We start from the raw sequence: 20,375 nt of genomic DNA on the forward strand, positions 1-20,375 counted from the left end.
ATCATTTCAGTGGTAATGAATATTCAGATTCCCAACAAAAAGCACAGCAGATGACTCTCTGAGGACTGTGTGTGTGTTTGTGTGTGTGTGTGTGTGTGTGTGTGTGTGTGTGTGTAGCAACATGCATGCCCTGCCCATCTGAGGATCTGTCTTTTTCAGCCATCTACTTCCTGTTTGAAGGGTGCAAAATCCACTTGATTGATTGCTTTCATTTTACTCCTGTGACTCTTTCATATTCTTGCTTGTGCCTGTCCTATTCCCCGTTAACATTACGACCGCGGAATCGTTTGTAATGACCTGTCAAACGCACTCCGGTAATGGCCAAAATGGACTCACTGTCCTCAATGGAATACACTGTCTTTCCGTTTAATCTAGAAAAACGCTAAAGCTTTGTCAGGGATTTTACGCACCTTCACAACACTTACATCACAAGAAAAGAGAAGATAACTTTATTTTGATGGGTGTTTATTTTTTGGGTGGAATAAAAATAAATACAAAATTATGCAGTTGAAATGTTCACAAATTAGATGGGCTGAAATGAAAGCAACTTCCGAAAATGAACACTAGAATTATAGTGATTTTAATGTTTGATCTCCCAAACAATGTAAAGTATGTATAGACGTAATCTAGAGTTGATTTTTAATCCGATGGTATCCTGCTATGCACATACTTGTTGAATTATGCAACAGTAATTAATGAGGCAGTCTAGACAGTGCAGGTAGGGTAGACAGAGGAAGTGTTGTGGTTACAGCCCTGTTCCACCCCTTTATGATAATGTATTCATATATGCAAATACACCTGATGAATTTCTGAAAATTAGCCACATATAAAAAAAATACCTGATACAATAACAAAATGTATATATGAGTACATTCTAAGATGTTTATATTTATTAGATTTTTTTGACCCCTTTTTCTCCTTAATTTCGTGGTATCCAATTGGTAGTAGTTACTGTCTTGTCTCATCTCTGCAACTCCCGTACGGACTCGGGAGAGTCTCGCCAAAATCCCTCAACTCATTATTTGTCAAATCAAATCAAAGTTTATTGGTCGCGTACACAGATTTGCAGATGTTATCGCAGGTGCAGCGAAATGCTTGTGTTTTCTAGCTCCAAAAGTCTAGTATTACCTAGCAATAAAAAAAACAATACACACATACTCCAGAAAATACAAAATAAATAATATATGATGAGCCATGACTAGAATATGGTATACACTGAGTGTACAAAATAGTCGCAACCCGTTTTGCGCTCAGAACAGCCTCAATTCGTCAGGGCATGGACTACAAGGTGTCGCAAGCGTTCCACAGGGATGCTGGCCCATGTTGACTCCAATACTTCCCACAGTTATGTCAAGTTGGCTGGATGTCCTTTCCATGGTGGACCATTCATGATACACACAAGAAACTGTTGAGTGTGAAAAACCCAGAAGCGTTGCAGTTCTTGACACACTCAAACCGGTGTGCCTGGTATCTACTACCATACCCCATTCAAAGGCATATTTTGTGCCAATTCACCGTCTGAATGGCACACATTCACAATCCATGTCTCAATTGTCTCAAGGCTTAAAAATCTTTCATTAACTTGTCTTCTCCCCTTCATCTACACTGATTGAAGTGGACTTAACAGGTGACATCAATAAGGGATCATAGCTTTCACCTGGATGCACCTGGTCAGTCTATGTCATGGAAAGAGCAGGTGTTCCTAATGTTTTATACATTCAGTGTATTCATACTGTATAAGGTGGCAGCAGTCTCTAAGGTGCAGGGTTGAGTACCGGCTGGAGATAGAAGCTGTTTCAGTCTCTTGGTCCCAGATTTGATGAGCCTGTGCTGTCTCCGCCTTCTAGATGGTAGCTGGATGAACAGGCCGTAGCTCGGGTGGCCGAGGTCCTTGATCATCTTCCTGTGACACCGGGTGCTGTAGATGTCCTGGAGGGCAGGCAGTGTGCCAGCGGTGATGCGTTAGGCTGACCGCACCGCCCTCTGAAGAGCCCTGCGGTTGTGGACGGTGCAATCGCCATACCAGGCGCGCGATACAGCCCGACAGGACGCTCTCAATGGTGCATCTGTAGAAGTTTGTGAGGATTTTAGGGGACAGGCCAAATTTCTTCAGCCTCCTGGGGTTGATAAAGATGCTGTTGCACTTTCTTCACCACTCTGTCTGTGTGAAGGGACCATTTCAGGTTGTCAGTGATGTGCACGCCAAGGAACTTAAAGCTTTTGACCCTGTGGCCCCGTCGATGTGGATGAGGGCATTCTCTCTCTGCTGTCTCCTGTAATCCACGATCAGCTCCTTAGTTTTTTTGGTGTTGAGGGAGAGGTTATTTTCATGGCACCACTCCACCAGGGCTCTCACCTCCTCCCTGTAGCCTGTCTCATCGTTGTTGGTAATCAGGCCTAACACAGCAAACTTGATTGAGTTGTCCCTGCCAGTAAAATATTTGATGTGTTATAATTTAGTCAATATCTGATGGATTATAAAAATTCTAAACGATTGGAGTATCTTTATCCACTGTCTGTTGCAATTGTTTTTAAAACCTTTTAACAATTTCGATGACCATTGTTAATATGTGTGTAGGGGGAAGAGGAAGGGCTGAAGGGGTAATGATACAATGGGTTGGGGGGGGGGGCTAGATAATAAATTCACCCTCCAATTGGCCTAGATGGGATGTCACATGGATACAGGTTCTGTCTATCTCTGTGAATAAGCTTACACACTGGCTAAGACCTGCATTCATACCACGGTTTTGTTCTATTGAATGCTTTGCACACGCTGCAGAAACCTTGCAAATAGCCACTTTTCACATTCCCCGGCAGAGCAACAATTGCTCGCTGTCATTTGAAAAGGACCATTAAAAGAATAAAAGGCTTGAGATTAATTAATGGTGTGTGTTAATGTGAGCTGGTTGAGTAAAGTCTCTGGGAGAGAAAGATGGAGCGCGAGAGTGCGAGGGGGATAGAGAGAGGAGGAAGTGAGGATGATAGGAGTCAGATTTACATTCTTCCCCAGTCAGCTCATGCATGGCTAATGCAGGGTTCTGTCTGATTGTTACAGTGGCTTGCTGTTGATGCACAATAAGAGGGAAAAATATTCTCTGAAATTAGGACTCCGTTGCTGCCACCGCGTTTTGTTTCGCCCTGTATTCTATCAGGATGTTATCAGACTCACGCGGGGGGAGAAAGTGGAGAAAATAGAAAGAACGTAAAAGGTTGTCTCGAATTAACTGCGATTCCCCCGGTTTCAGACGTCTGTCTGCCAAAGCCTCTTTGCATACAGATAAGCTGGGGGCCAGTAGGCTCAGTGCTGAAGCAGCTAGCACCAGCCTCACTCAGCCTCAGGATCCTCAACACAGACCGTCAAGGTGTCTCTAAACTATGGTGGTCCTGAAGTGCAAGTGCCAGTGCAAGCACCAAAAAAAGCAGCAGGCACAAAAAGAAAAAAGATTATGCAAAATAGGATTACTATGATTATTAGCAAATTATCTGTCACCGCAACAACCAGAATAAATTGATATTGGCAACCGATTTTTTTCAATCTTGTCTCATCACCGCAACTCCCCAACTGGCTTGGGAGGTGTCCTCCGAAACATGACAGGCCTGGCTCGCAGTTGGCTTTCCATTTAATCCCAAAGGTCTGCGCTTCTTAACACCTGCCCGCTTAACCCAGAAGCCAGCCACACCAAGATGTCGGAGGAAACCCCATTTAACTGACGACCGTGTTAGTCTGCAGGAGTCCCGACACGCCACAAGGAGTCGCTAGAGCACGAAGTAAAACCCTCCCCTAACCCGGACAACGTTGGGCCAATTGTGCGCCGCCCTATGGGACGGTTGCGATACAGCCCGGGATCGAACCCGGGTCTATAGAGACGCCTCTAGCTCTGTGATGCAGTGCCTTAGACCGCTGCGCCACTCAGGAGGCCCATGCAGAATGGCTTTCTGATTGCAATGGTGGCTTAGGTGTATTAGAAATATGATGCCTTTAAATTTAAATAAAGTTAAATAAAGGTTCAATAAAAAATTATTATTAACCGAGAAAAAGACAAATTCAAGTTCTATTTCTACTTTCCTCAGCAGGACTCTTCATCTATGATTCAGATATTAGCTTTTCGTAACAGGCAATCAGAGATTTCATGGTTTTAGAGTGCTTTTCATCCAACCACAGATTTTCATTATAGAGCTACAGTACTGTTCAGTGAGCTGCAGAGACACCCTGTATACCCAATCCAATCCTTTAGTGACACTTTATTCCAATCACTACTTCAAGAAGAGGACATTTGGACAGATGACAGTGCTTACCTGGAACAGTATCTAAGTGGCTCATTCAGTGGGAAAAGTGGAGTTACTGCAGGGAGTGAGAGAAACGCCAATATTCTGTATGATGTTAGGGTTAAAGCAAATTAGCATCATTTACCTACTGAGTGACCTGATAGGGAGCTACACTACATTACCAAAACATGTGGACACCTGCTCGTCGAACATCTCATTCCAAAATCAAGGGAATTAACATGGAGTTGGTCCCCCCTTTGCTGCTGTAACAGCCTCCACTCTTCTGGGAAGGCTTTCCACTCGATGTTGGAATATTGCTGTGGGGACTTGCTTCCATTCAGCAACAAGAGCATTAGTGAGGTCAGGCACTGATGTTGGGTGATTAGGCCTGGCTCGCAGTTGGCTTTCCATTTAATCCCAAAGGTCTTCGATGGGGTTGAGATCAGGGCTCTGTTCAGGCAAATCAAGTTCTTCCACACCGATCTCGACAAACCATTTCTGCATTGACCTCGCTTTGTGCATGGGGGCATTGTCATGCTGAAACAGGAAAGGGCAATCCCCAAACTGTTGCCACAAGTTGGAAGCACAGAATTGTCTAGATTGTCTAGATGTAATTGTATGCTGTAGCGTTAAGATTAACTTTCACTGGAACTAAGGGGCCGAACCGAACCATGACAAACAGCCCCAGACCATTATTCCTCCTCCACCAAACTTTACAGTTGGCACTATGCACTCGTCCAAACTCAGATCTGTCTGTCGGACTGCCTGAAGGTGAAGCTGCTCCAGAGTCCAATGGGCGCGAGCTTTACACCATTGGGGCGGCAGGGTAGCCTAGTGGTTAGAGCGTTGGGCTAGTAACCGGAAGGTTGCAAGTTCAAATCTGACAAGGTACAAATCTGTCATTCTGCCCCTGAACAGGCAGTTAACCCACTGTTCCTAGGCCATCATTGAAAATAAGAATTTGTTCTTAACCGACTTGCCTAGTTAAAAAAAGAAAACAAATTCGAGCCGACACTTGGCATTGTGCATGGAAACACATTTCATGAAGCTCCCAACAAACAGTTATTGTGCTGACTTTGCTTCCAGAGGCAGTTTGGAACTCGGTAGTGAGTGTTACAACTGAGGACAGATGATTTTCACTCACTATGTGCTTCAGCACTTGGCGGCCCCTTTCTATGAGCGTGTGTGGCCTACCACTTCATGCTGAGCCGTCGTTTGCTCCTAGATGTTTCTACTTCACAATGGCAGCTCTAGTAAGGCAGAAATGTGACAAATGTACTTTTTGTAATGGTGGCATTCCACGTTGAAAGTCACTGAGCTCTTCAGTAAGGCCATTCTACTGCCAATGTCTGTCTATGGAGATTGCATGGATTTGTGCTCAATTTTATACACCTGTCAGCAACAGGTGTGGCTGAAATAGCTGAAACCACTAATTTGAAGGCATGTCCACATACTTTTGTCCAGTGTATAACCAATTACATTACAGGTTTCTAAGTGTGTTTAGTAGGGGCTAATGAGCGATGTCACTGACCTGTGTCCATTGCCCAGACCTCGGTAAGCCTTCTCCTGGTCCTGCATGCGGTTCAGGCTCTGGGCCACAGACAGGTACTGGTCGTAGTATTTAATGGCCTCCTCAAAGTCTCCTAAGGCTTCGTAACAGTCTCCCAGGTTACCATAGGCCCTGCCCCGGTCCAGTACAGCCTCGTTGCCACTCAGCTGCTGCAAGGTGGCCAACTGCTGCTCCAGGTAGCCTATAGCCTCCTCCATCACCCCTACGTTCATCTTGGTGATGCCCATGTTGCCGTAGACCTGGGCCTCTATGCCCGGGTCCTTCAGTCTGCGGCCCAGCTCTAGCTGCTCCTCGTAGCTCTTGAAGGCCATGGCATACTTCCCCAGGGCCATGTAGACAGCTGCCAGGTGGCCGTGGGCTTTACACTCCCCGGGAACATCGCCTAGCTCCTGGTACACCTCCAGTTCCTGGGTGTGGTAGCCCAAGGACTTGTCGTACTTCTGCACCAGTCTGTAGGTGGCACCCAGGGAAGCGTAGCCACATGCCTCCATCCTGCGCTCCTTCATCTGAAACAAAGCACAGACAGGATTTCAGTGCATCAGCAAATGAGAAACAGCAACAGTATTACATTTTAACAACCCTGCCTTTCAAAATCGATGGAGTGCTTGACTTACTTACAGTATATCATGCTAATCTCTCTTACTGTATGCAGACAAAGTGGAGACCTTTCCTGTGACTATGACTATAATCAGGACCGAGTGAATCTCACCTGGTGAGCCAGGGCTAGCTGCTGCTCATAGAACTGGATAGCTCCGGTCACATCCTTCTTGCAGACAAAGATGTCCCCCAGGTTGCCCAGGGCTCTGAAGCGGGCCTGTGCATTATTAAGAGACTGGGCTAGAGAGAGCAGGTACTTCTGACACTCCTCTGCCTTGGTGAAGTTACCGAGAGCCTTGAAGGCCAGTCCCAGGTTACAGTAGGCCTTGGCCTGGCTCAGCTTGTCATGCAGGTCCTTAGCCAGAGCCAGGTCCTGCTCATAGTACTTGATAGCATCCTGGTAGCTTCCCAGGCAGTAGTGGGCGTAGCCCAGGTTGTGGCAGACTTTCCCCTCACTCTCCATGTCCTGGAGGTCAGGGGACAAGCGGAGGTACTGCTCGTAGTAGGGCACGGCTTGGGGGAACTCTCCCCGGGAGCAGTGGAAGTTCCCCAGGTTGCCGAGGGCGCGAGCCTCACTCTGGACGTCTCGCAGCTCGCGGGCGATATTGAGGTGGTTCTGGTAGTGCTGCAGGGCGCGGTCGTGGGCCCCCAGAGCCTGGTAGGCAACGGCCAGATTACCATGGGTGGAGGCCTGGGAGGCTCGGTCGTTGACCTCCATGGAGATCTGTAGCTCCTGGCGGTGGTAGCGCACAGCCTGGTCAAAGGCCCCCAACGCGTTGTAGGCGTTGCCCATGTTACCGTAGGCCCGGCCCTGAGCAGCATAGTCAGTGAGCTCCTGGGCGATGGAGAGGTGGGTTTTGTGCAGTTTCAGTGCAGTTTCATAGTCTCCTTTCATCTGGTGGATAATGCCTGTGGACAGGGGAGAGGAGAAAGGGAGAGGAAGAGGCAAGATTAATATCCCATTCGCAGGAAAATAGAAGTTCACTTCAAGTGTCTCATCAGACAGCCACATTATGTAGAAAGCAACAGTCATTTGGTAGTTAAAATATGCTTCTGCTGAGCCATCTGTTCCCTGATCAGGGAAAATATGGTCATTAAAATGAAGCACAATCACACAGTGTTATAAAGACATCAAAATGTAATCATTAGATTGTCTAAACTGTCTTTGATGATTGTGTCTTGAAAGAATATCAGCAAAACCAACCACTTTTCCGCAGGGACCGAAACAACTGAGGAGAGAGAGAGAGAATGAAAGAGAGAGAAAGAGTGGGCCGAGACGATTGAAAGCTAAGCTAACAACTTTTCAAAACTGAGATGAGTGTGCAAAACCAATGAATAACAGAAAACTTTGTGTATTGATGAGCGTAGGATCTTTTATAAAACAGAGCAGCCATTCATCTAACAGGACTGGATAACTGTGGCTCCCCTGCATTGGCATCAGTGTGGGCTAATGGGCCTGGGAGATAAGAGGAACGAGCCCTAACCAGCCGCACCACTCAGAGGGTACTGGGATGGGGACGGGCCAGCCTTGGCTGGGGTGTGTGGGGAACAGGGAAGTGGGACAGGAGAGGGGGACGTTTGTGGGTTGTGGTGGGAACTTGATGGTGCCACTGGGATTAGCGAGTACCATGTGCGTTTTCTGACTTTTCCCTACCAGAACCTGCCACAGTACTGGCGCATGCAGAGGCTAAATAAACAGACGGTAAACAGCCAACTTAACAAACCCAAAATGACTTGACTACTGGTGCTATAGATGTGGAGCTCATTAGAGTTGTTTGTTCAGTTAAAAGCCTTTCATGGGCCTCCCGAGTGGCGCAGCGGTCTAAGGCATTGCATCGCAGAGCTAGAGGCATCACTACAGACCCGGGTTTGATCCCGGACACTGTCGCAGCCGGTCGCGACCGGGAGATCAATGAGGCGGCACACAATTGGTTCAGCCTCGTCTTACTAGCTAACCTGCCTTACTAGCTAACCTGGACTCAGGGCTAACGTTAGCTAGGTGGCAAAAGTTAGCTAGGCTAAGGGTTAAGGTTAGGGTTGTCTAACATGCTTGCAAAGTTTCTAATTAGCTAAAATTCTGAGATTGGAACACGTAACCTTTGGGTTTCTAGACGTCCGCATTATATGCCTACCCATCCACCCCAATCAACCACCGTACTTTCATTTGTGCCTTAAGTGACCGTCTGTCTTACGTAACCATACCAAACATAACATATTATACTAATTTGAGTGTCCCAGATTTACATTTACTATGTTACAGCGAGTCTATGAAATCAGGCTGGACGAGGTAACAGGGGCTCTGTTGGTCTGTTGGTCTATAGTTGGCCCACTGGGTTTGCATATTTTGTTTACACAGTATCAGGCTCCTCTGAGGCGTCACTTTTTTAGGCAGACAGATTTCAAGGAATAGAAGAGGAAGCTCAATGCTTTAAACTAAGCTGTGCTAGAAAGCTAACTTTGGGTGTCAGGTGAAGGAAGGGGTGTTTGGTATTTTATTAGGATCCCCATTAGCTGTTGGAAAAGCAGTAGCTACTCTTCCTGGGGTCCACACAGAACATGAAACATAATACAGAATGACATAATACAGAACATCATTAGACAAGAACAGCTCAAGATGTATAAATCCAGGTATCAAGGAAATGGGATTGGATGGCAGCATAAAAAAGAACCTATTCAAAAAATGTAATTGATTTGCCTAGCCCATAGATAGCGGCATAACCCCAATCCATAGATGGGCTCACCTTTGTGATAATTTACCCACAGTTCCCTCACAGAAGGAAAGCCTTCAGATGAGGTGGATCAGTAGTCCAGCTTGATTGTTTCTGTGTATTTCTGTCTCAAGATTAAAGTGCCATAGCCTTACCTGGCGCAGTAACCACCAGGTCAACACCTGAAGGAATGAACATGCTAAGCATACTACAGACAAAACAAACAAGAGACAGTATAATTCTTTGTACAGATTGCCAGAAGGAATACAATATGGATAAGTAACATACTGTATAAAGAATTGATAAACTGTTACTAACACTTTTATAATGACAAATGGTAGGAAGAATAGGCTTTGTCATTGCATGTCCTAAAGTTACAGTAGACTGACATTGGCACCTCACATATCAAGGACAGAGCCCAGGCCGTAGCCCCACCCCCACCCCAGCCCACCAAACCCCCAGCCCCACCCCCACCCCACCTCAGCCCACCCCACCCCAGCCCACAACACCCCAGCCCCACACCAGGCCAGCCCACCCCATCCCAGCCCCACACCAGGCCAGCCCACACCACGCCACCCCATCCCAGTGAGTTTGGCGCTGGAGCTACACCTGGAGCCGGAAGAGATGAGGACCTAAGACTATGCCGGGGGCCACACAAGGGGTCAGAAAACAATCTCCGAATTGCCAAATTGTAAGAGGACAGCATGTTTTGGGCATCAGGTGGTAAATGATGGGGGAATGATGGTGATTGGCTGGACAGCTGGATAAGAAAGGGGTAGTGGTAGATGATACACTGATTTCAAATGACCCCATCAAAAAATTCTAAGAGAGAGGAGGGATTGACTCCTGTGGACCCCTGTTATGGCCATGCAATTCACTCAGACCGCACAATAAGGTTTGTTATGTTGCATACAGTACATAAACTAAACCCCAGAGCTTATATGAGTCTGCAGCTCCATCATTTCCATCTGCACAGTGAGCACAATGACTGTGAAAAAGAGGGATCAAACAACAAGCAAAATATCCCTCACTCGCCACACACACACCTACTTTATCCCATTCACTACCCCGTATCAAAAGACATTAAAAGGCGGGCGATGCGTTGTCACTTTGCATTACACAGGCGCACAGTGTGAGAGGGAAATGCTGCAGTGATGACTTTGAGGGATGGTGTCTTGTTCTTACTAAATCACTGTGTCATTCTGTGCTGTGTGTGGAGGTCCACAGCACTGTGGAGCTGTCTGCTAGCTGCCTCTCTGCTGCTCTGCTCTGCCCAGCTAAGAGGATTTCAGCAACAATGGAGTCTCTGCCACTGTGCCGGGGTGATACCAGGGGTAGAAGAAAGATGGCCAATCACCAAGCAGCCATCGGCCCTGCCCTAGAATCCAAACTCTAGCCTACCCTCCATTCATATTTCAGTTAGCCCAACACTGTGTCAACACAAGGACCTGAAGAATGAATAAAAAACAACATTTTCAATTGTTATGTACAAATTAATGGTCTAGAAAATTGCAGGACCAATTTAAAGTGGTTAGAGTGTAAAAAAGCAGATGCATAATTGCTTTCTAGACATTAACACTGAGTGCTGTGTGTGTTGAGACCTGTGGGGGGCGGTAGAGAGCTGAGGCAGAGAAGGCAGGCAAGGTACTGAGTGGGGTGGGGTGGGGTGGAGTGGGGGTCTGGGTTTAGGCTTAGGTACCAAATCCTCACTCACAAACACAGACATCTCCCACGGCCTGACAGACACGCTGAGAGAGACAGGAAGGTGGAAGATAAAAAGAAAGGGGGATGGATAGATGGATGTGTGCTGAGTGGGATGCCTGCCAACACAAGCACACACAGACAGGCCGCTGCACCCCTCCACGCCTCTGCCTGCCTGCAGGCCCAGCTGGGCTGGCTTCCTCTCCGCTCTCTCCAGCTGACCCGTCATTATCCTTCAGGACTGTTACACCTAACCCTGCTTAACCACAGCGAAACCTCTGTTACTTCCGTTTTGTGAAGACTTCAAATTCCATGTTGAAGCTGTGGATGGGCTAAGGAAAGAATAATGCTGTTTCTGTGTTGTTTGAGTTAATAGTGACATGGTGAATGGATTCAAAAATAAACACATACAGCACAAACGCTATACGTGGAAGGTGGGAATGTGGGAGAATGTTGGAGCAGGCTTCCAGTCCAGTATTTGGCATTGTCTTCTGCCATGAGACTAGGCTGAAGGGGGCCATGGAGAGGGGGAACTAACTGCTGCTTTTCCATGAACATGACAGTGGGCCAAGCAGCACAGATCTGCTACACTAGGAACTCTCCAGAAGAGGAGGAGGAGAATGGCATCCAATGTAACAATGTAATCACTTCAACCCCCCCCCCCCCCCCCCCCCTCCGTACACAGTACAGTAACTAGATTTTCCATTCCTGTCTGTGTGCCCTGAACCAGGGGCATAGCAGGATATATGTACCTGTGGAACATTAACAGCACGGCCCTGTTGGCACTAATGATCCTGAAGAAAAAGCTTGAGATGTCACCTCAACAGGATAAATGCACATTTTATGTTTGGTTTCCCTCACTACCTGTCTCCTTCCCTATGCATTATTCCATTCACTCTGCCTGTTCCATTAGGCTGGATAAATTCCTCTGTAAATCCAGCCGCTGCCCTCCTGCTCCTGCCTTCTCCCCTCCCTCCTTTTAAAAACACTAGGCTGTTTCCAACGACAACCAACCTGAGATCCCTCCCTCCCTGACTGCCTCAGTCTGCTGTCAGCTCCAGACCACATGGCTGTGTTCCTGTGTGAGCCATATAGCCAAACCCTGCAGGACTCCACAGAAGACTTTTCATGTTGGGCTTAGGGAGAGTATACTAGGAAAGGCCTAAAGCCATTTCAACTCAGTTTCTCTCTCTCTCTCCCCCTGAATCTCTCCTGCCCCAGTGAGTAGTACACCCAGAACAGTGTTCTTTATAGCTCTGTTTTGTTGGACTCTGCCCACTGGGCACAGACGTCAATTCAATGTCTATTCCACATTGGTTCAATGTAATTTCATTGAAATTATGTGGAAACAACGTTGATTCAACCAGTGTGTGCCCAGTGGGTGTGCTGTTGTTTTGTTATGTTTCCTGTTTGATTTAGCTTTGTCTCAGCATTAAGAGGTCCTCTGGGAACCAGGGTGAAAACAAGGAAAGTGATAGCTTAATTAAAACTGTTACCTCCGGCTCTGTTAACTGATGGAGTCGCCATTTCTAATGACTTTTTTAGATGAAAAAAACAAAACAATGAGTAGTGGGTTAGAAAAAGAAAGAGAGGAGGGAGAGAGGAGAGGGAGAGAATAGAGAGAGAGAAGAGAGGGAGAGAAGGGTAAAAAATAGCTTCCAAACAAACTTATTAAAAATCTCTTTGAAGTGAATTGCAGGAGAAAATATTGCAATTTAGATTCTGTTTCATGAATAACAGAAATGTAGTGGGCTTGATTACCAACAACGACGAGACAGCCTACAGGGAGGAGTTGAGGGCACTCAGTGTGGTGTCAGGAAAATAACCTCTCATTCAACGTCAACAAAACAAAGGAGATGACCGTGGACATCAGGAAACAGCAGAGGGAGCACCACCCTATCTACATCGAATGGACAGTAGTGTAGAAGGTGGAAAGTTATTCGGCGTACACATCACAGACAAACTGAAATGATCCATCCACACAGACAGGAGGCTGAAGAAATCTGACAAACTTTTACAGGTGCACAATTGAGAGCATCCTGTCGGGTTGTATCACCGCCTGGTACGGCAACTGCACCGCCCTCAACCGCAAGGCTCTCAAGAGAGTGGTGCAGTCTGCACAACGCATCACAGGGGGCAAACTACCTGCCCTCCAGGACACCTACAGCACCCGATGTCACAGGAAGGCCAAAAAGATCATCAAAGACAACACCCGAGCCACTGCCTGTTCACCCCGCTACCATCCAGAAGGTGAGGTCAGTACAGGTGCATCAAAGATAGAAGCTGTTTTTCAGTCTCTCAGTTCTATCTCAAGGCCATCAGACTGTTAAACAGCAATCACTAACTCAGAGATGCTGCTGCCTACATAGACTCACTAGTCACTTTAAACAATGCCACTTTAATAATGTTTACATATCTTACATTACTCATCTCATATGTATATACTGTATCCTATACCATCTATTGTATCTTGCCAATGCCACTCGGTCATCCCTCATCCATATATTTATATGTATATATTCTCATTCACCCCATTAGATTTGTGTGTATTAGGTAGTTGTTGGGGAATTGTTAGATTACTTGTTAGATATTACGGAACTAGCAGCCCAAGCATTTCGCTACACTCGCATTAACATCTGCCAACCATGTGTATGTGACCAATACAATTTGATTTGATTTTGATGTTGATTTGAAATGTGAGTTAAATGCAAAAGCCATAACTCCAGTCCTCCCTGAGATAAATAACGCTGACTAGGGGGTAAGTTAGCCAGTTACTGACTAATAAATAGAGTCTGGAAAGCATCATTTTCATCTCTTTTATAGGTCAGCGTGCACTGAGCCAAGGCTCCTGTCACCACTGGGCCTCAGTCAGCCAAACCACCTCAGTAATAAAGCATGTTACAGTCGCTGTGCTGAGCAGAGCTAGCTGGCTACATGTTACAGACGCTGTGCTGAGCAGAGCTAGCTGGCTACATGCTACAGTCGCTGTGCTGAGCAGAGCTAGCTGGCTACATGTTACAGACGCTGTGCTGAGCAGAGCCAGCTGGCTACATGCTACAGTCGCTGTGCTGAGCAGAGCTAGCTGGCTACATGTTACAGTCGTTGTGCTGAGCAGAGCTAGCTGGCTAAATGCTACAGTCGCTGTGCTGAGCAGAGCTAGCTGGCTAAATGCTACAGTCGCTGTGCTGAGCAGAGCTAGATGGCTACATGCTACAGTCGCTGTGCTGAGCAGAGCTAGCTGACTACATGTTACAGTCGCTGTGCTGAGCAGAGCTAGCTGGCTACATGTTACAGTCGCTGTGCTGAGCAGAGCTAGCTGGCTACATGTTACAGTCGCTGTGCTGAGCAGAGCTAGCTGACTACATGTTACAGTCGCTGTGCTGAGCAGAGCTAGCTGGCTACATGTTACAGTCGCTGTGCTGAGCAGTGCTAGCTGGCTACATGTTACAGTCGCTGTGCTGAGCAGAGCTAGCTGGCTACATGTTACAGTCGCTGTGCTGAGCAGTGCTAGCTGGCTACATGTTACAGTCGCTGTGCTGAGCAGAGCTAGCTGGCTACATGTTACAGTCTCTGTGCTGAGCAGAGCTAGCTGACTACATGTTACAGTCGCTGTGCTGAGCAGTGCTAGCTGGCTACATGTTACCTCTAAGCCATGACAGGTGCCGCTCCACCCTCCCCACATCAACATAGATCATCAGAGAAGAGCTGAGGGCTGAATAAAAGATCTGGGTGAAAAAATACTTTCCACCCCTCGCTACACCACACTGCTATTCTTCTCCTCTCTTACGCTTGTTAATCTTACACTTGATCATGTCTTCTCGTTTTCTGTGCAACATGTTTTATCTCTGCATGGTGGTGCTTCAAAGCAAGAGGATTGTACAGTAAGCTACAGTATGTCAAGTTGGCTAGAGTATGTGGGGGGAATGACAAGGCAACAACAACATTCCCCCCACCACCATCACCACAAACAACAACACTGGAATCAGAGAAAGTATGTCTTTTTTTAACCACTTAATTCTCTGTTATCTACATTATTCAGCTCTTGGCTATTAAAGGTAATTAAGCGATTCATCAAGTCATTATCAATTACTTGGAGCCTCACAGCCTCAGAATACAATCACTAGGGGTGAGGGGGAAAGAGAGAGTTAGAGGCACTGTCAGGTAGAGCGAAGGAGAGGGGAATGGAGAAACAAGAGGTAGAGACATCAACACAATCCCCTAACACTCCGCTGGGCCTCCCTCCCAGCCATCGCCATGAAGCACTGCAGCTTGTCCTTGGCAGTACGGAGCAACAGGCCCACTCTCCTCCTCCTCCTCCTCCTCCTCCTCCTCCTCCTCCTCCTCCTATCCATTGTGCTCTGGTTTTGTCACCAGCTGTGGGTTTTTGACAGTACATCAAATACACTGTAATTATTGTGTCATGGAATTTGAAGTATTGTTGCTGCTGATGTAACGTCTGCTTCCAACTCACACTCTCAAACACATAGATCCCCTGAACGCAGCTCACTCTCCAGCCCACTTTCCAACTCACACTCTCAAACACATAGATCCCCTGAACGCAGCTCACTCTCCAGCCCACTTTCCAACTCACACTCTCAAACACGTAGATCCCCTGAACGCAGCTCACTCTCCAGCCCACTTTCCAGCTCACACTCTCAAACACATAGATCCCCTGAACGCAGCTCACTCTCTAGCCCACTTTCCAACTCACACTCTCAAACACATAGATCCCCTGAACGCAGCTCACTCTCCAGACCACTTTCCAGCTCACACTCTCAAACACGTAGATCCCCTGAACGCAGCTCACTCTCCAGCCCACTTTCCAGCTCACACTCTCAAACACGTAGATCCCCTGAACGCAGCTCACTCTCCAGCCCACTTTCCAACTCACACTCTCAAACACATAGATCCCCTGAACGCAGCTCACTCTCCAGCCCACTTTCCAGCTCACACTCTCAAACACGTAGATCCCCTGAACGCAGCTCACTCTCCAGCCCACTTTCCAGCTCACACTCTCAAACACGTAGATCCCCTGAACGCAGCTCACTCTCCAGCCCACTTTCCAACTCACACTCTCAAACACGTAGATCCCCTGAACGCAGCTCACTCTCCAGCCCACTTTCCAGCTCACACTCTCAAACACGTAGATCCCCTGAACGCAGCTCACTCTCCAGCCCACTTTCCAGCTCACACTCTCAAACACGTAGATCCCCTGAACGCAGCTCACTCTCCAGCCCACTTTCCAGCTCACACTCTCAAACACATAGATCCCCTGAACGCAGCTCACTCTCCAGCCCACTTTCCAACTCACACTCTCAAACACGTAGATCCCCTGAACGCAGCTCACTCTCCAGCCCACTTTCCAGCTCACACTCTCAAACACGTAGATCCCCTGAACGCAGCTCACTCTCCAGCCCACTTTCCAGCTCACACTCTCAAACACGTAGATCCCCTGAACGCAGCTCACTCTCCAGCCCACTTTCCAACTCACACTCTCAAACACGTAGATCCCCTGAACGCAGCTCACTCTCCAGCCCACTTTCCAGCTCACACTCTCAAACACGTAGATCCCCTGAACGCAGCTCACTCTCCAGCCCACTTTCCAACTCACACTCTCAAACACGTAGATCCCCTGAATGCAGCTCACTCTCCAGCCCACTTTCCAACTCACACTCAAACACGTAGATCCCCTGAACGCAGCTCACTCTCCAGCCCACTTTCCAGCTCACACTCTCAAACACGTAGATCCCCTGAACGCAGCTCACTCTCCAGCTCACACTCTCAAAACACATAGATCCCCTGAACGCAGCTCACTTTCCAGATCTCAATCACCTGAATTCTGATCACCTGTTCCGACACCTATATGTCATTATAACACACTATTTAGTTCAGTTCTTCACACCCCATCATTGTGATGTATTGTTTGTTTTGTGACACAGTTCTATATTTGGAGCGCTGGTTTCCCCCGTAATTTACTCCTCCCGTGTATGATAGCTTTTGCCTGCCTCACTAACGATGCCTTTTACCTATTCCCTGCCTGTACTTTAGCCTATCGAATTTCCTGTTGTCAACCTATTGCCTGATCTCCCGGACAACCCTGCCTGTACTGTTGCCTTTTTGGACCCCCTGTGTATGACCTTCTGCCAGCCCCTGGACCCAGCTACCTGCCACCTCCTGTGGTCCTTTACAATAAACACCTGCTGCGTTCTGCGCTTGAAACCAGCCCTCTGTCTCACATCGTGTTCATTACAGATGTATTCTTGCTGTTACTGGTGGGACTAAACTTTACTCGCTAGCGGCCCTGTTTACGACCACGAGTAATCAGGACACCTTTCTGAATATTCAGAGATGGAACCAACCACTGGTTGGGTGTGTCGTGACGTTGTATTAGTTAATGTGACGACTGTTGTTCATCGAATGATTAAAGTTTCTAATTGCGTGATTAACTGAATCAAGCAGTTATTAACTCATTAACCTGGGGCACCATGGGAAAACTAGTTTTTATTGAGTTTCTATTTCCCAAATGAACTCAAAGAATATCAGAATATCGATTTTACAACAGCCGCTAATTAACCAGTCACCTCTACAATCTCGTTCTGAACGTCGTATAGCCCGTGACTCTGCACGGACCCGGGTCTCACCAATGAGTTCAGACCACACCAATCTTAGTTGAATATTTATTTACTAAAAAGCAAAAATTATGATAAAAGATACACATAGACAAAACACATTATAGGCTATTGATTAGAACTTAATATAAGAAGCCAACACACTATGGCGCGTGTTATCCACAAAGGGGATTTCAAAAGAGAGAGAAAAAAGAAAGTACACAAGAGAAATATACATTTGGGTGAATTTGTCAGCTATGCTATTCTAACCCTAGCCTTGCCCCAAACTGCCGCTCTTATGGGTCAGAATATAATGATGTAATTACGTGGGGATGATCTCTGAGGATTCTCTGCGTGGACCGTTCAGCTGTTCGATGACGCACTACTCCGGCGCACCTCTCCGTTCGTCCTCCCGATGTCAGTGTCCTTTTTGGCTTAGGAGTCTGTTTCCTCACCCTTTGCTCTGGAAGTGGTCTTCTGAGGACAGACAGCTCTGTAGCTCAGAGCTCACAGCATAGGAATGAAACCCTTTAGATACCACGATTCGATGGGAGATGGAGGCTAGGTGGTTCGACTTGAATTCCCCCGCTTAGACACAGCTACTCATCCGTAGCTTGGGTAGAAAATAATTTCTTTGTCCTCAAACTTGCGTTGCGTTCTGGGTTTGTTGACTTTTTAGACCTTGCTGCAGCTGGGGTCACGTAGTCTTGTCGTAAATTCTATACTCACAGGTTTTATACCCTTGGGTCAGAAGTGGGCGTAACCGCCTTTAGGGCAATTCTCTGGGCGTACCAAGTTAATGAGGCAAGGTCTAGATTTTATTCAAATCCAATTTTAGACAACTAACTTAACATTTTATTTTCCCCAAAACATTCTCTTTGATTTGGATATTTTCCATACAACATACAATGTATAAACATCAAACATATACTAGGAAAACTCTTCACATTACAATGTTTTCGTAATAACGTCATCTATTAACCTTTAATAACAAAACAAAAATGACATACATTTTCATATTCCATCTATCATCAACACCATTGTGGCTGACGGAAACCATTGTTCCAAAGTCCCTTTATTTCATGTTAAATTAATGTTCTGAGGCTGGTTCTCCATAGTAACAGGACAAAGGAATTTGTCTGTGGCCTGAGATTTACCAGGGGCGTGAGGTGTCATAAAACCCCCCACATCTTCAGACCCCTAGATCTCTCCTCCTCTGTTGGGGTTGAGAGATAATCTGTAGGGTTGTGGTCTCCTGTAACCTGACCTGGTCAGGACAGTCATGACAGGTGTTATGCTGGTCTTGTTCCCTATTTCCACGCTCTCTCTTCTGAGGATAACTATTACATCTCTTAGTTGTCCATTAGATTCAGCTTTACAACTGTCTTGATGGCTGTCGTAAGCCATGCCACCAACCTACTACATATTGTCTTGATGGCTGTCGTAAGCCATGCCACCAACCTACTACATGTTGTCTTGATGGCTGTCGTAAGCCATGCCACCAACCTACTACATGTTGTCTTGATGGCTGTCGTAAGCCATGCCACCAACCTACTACATGTTGTCTTGATGGCTGTCGTAAGCCATGCCACCAACCTACTACATATTGTCTTGATGGCTGTCGTAAGCCATGCCACCAACCTACTACATGTTGTCTTGATGGCTGTCGTAAGCCATGCCACCAACCTACTACATGTTGTCTTGATGGCTGTCGTAAGCCATGCCACCAACCTACTACATGTTGTCTTGATGGCTGTCGTAAGCCATGCCACCAACCTACTACATATTGTCTTGATGGCTGTCGTAAGCCATGCCACCAACCTACTACATGTTGTCTTGATGGCTGTCGTAAGCGATGCCACCAACCTACTACATATTGTCTTGATGGCTGTCGTAAGCCATGCCACCAACCTACTACATGTTGTCTTGATGGCTGTCGTAAGCGATGCCACCAACCTACTACATGTTGTCTTGATGGCTGTCGTAAGCCATGCCACCAACCTACTACATGTTGTCTTGATGGCTGTCGTAAGCCATGCCACCAACCTACTACATGTTGTCTTGATGGCTGTCGTAAGCCATGCCACCAACCTACTACATATTGTAATGGCCGGACTCAAATACAACTGAATGTGCTATGTCGTAGACCTCTCCTTAGAGCTGTGACGATAAACCGAAAATGATCGACATCGACATTGACCATGCCTATCAGTTATCGCAGGCCTTTTTCTGATATCGTTCATTAGGACAAGTTGCCTATACTGGAGAAATGTGAAGTTTGAAATGAAACAAGTTTGCTAATATGGGTGATTGTTAATAGGACAATTTGATGGCTACAACCATCAAACTAGTAGGAGTAGTTTAAAGGATAAAAAAAACTGGTGCACATTAATGTTATATATGTATTGTTATCACATAAATTCAGGCAATTTATCTCTATATGGATTGTTGTCCATATGGCCCAGCTCTCCCTCTGCTGGTGTTGAATAACCATAGAGCTACGTATGCTTTCTCATTATGTTAGCCCTGCATTGTAAAGGTTGCATTGCTAATCATTTTATTTCTGCAGGTTTTGATCGTCAGATGACTAGGGCTTTGAAAAGGGGACAATAATTACATTTGAGCTCCAATCAAAAGGCCTGATCTTATAGACTTAACCCCCCCCCCCCCCCCCCCCCCGTCTGTCTTTTCTACTTATCTATATTTGAATTATCTACGGCACTAGGATTCATTTGCTAGATTTGATTAAGTCCTTGCCAGTGGGGGGGGGGAGCAGAACAGAACGGAACAGAACAGCGTGGGTATTAATGTGCAGAGAGTTCCCATGAAAGATGTAAAGGGGTTTTATGGGCTTCTTTTCTCCTGTGACAGTGTGATAGTTATATGTTAGTGTTCCATCACTCTAGCACATCCCAGCCAGTGATA

General features: G+C 46.6%; 1 protein-coding gene across 3 annotated transcripts in view; it reads right to left on the bottom strand.

Moving 5' to 3' along the window:
- Nucleotides 1–20,375, bottom strand: part of LOC110526490 (tetratricopeptide repeat protein 28) — a 328,173-nt gene that overhangs the window by 27,807 nt on the left and 279,991 nt on the right. For all 3 annotated transcript variants that reach the window (XM_036979790.1, XM_036979789.1, XM_036979791.1), the window contains 2 exons: nucleotides 6,546–7,342; nucleotides 5,798–6,342 (listed from right to left, as the gene is read on the bottom strand). In XM_036979790.1, the coding sequence (XP_036835685.1) occupies nucleotides 5,798–6,342; nucleotides 6,546–7,342 (1,342 nt within the window). The remainder of the gene's footprint in view (nucleotides 1–5,797; nucleotides 6,343–6,545; nucleotides 7,343–20,375) is intronic.

The sequence above is a fragment of the Oncorhynchus mykiss genome, chromosome 6 (assembly GCF_013265735.2).
Source record: "Oncorhynchus mykiss isolate Arlee chromosome 6, USDA_OmykA_1.1, whole genome shotgun sequence".
Taxonomy (NCBI): Eukaryota; Metazoa; Chordata; class Actinopteri; order Salmoniformes; family Salmonidae; genus Oncorhynchus; species Oncorhynchus mykiss.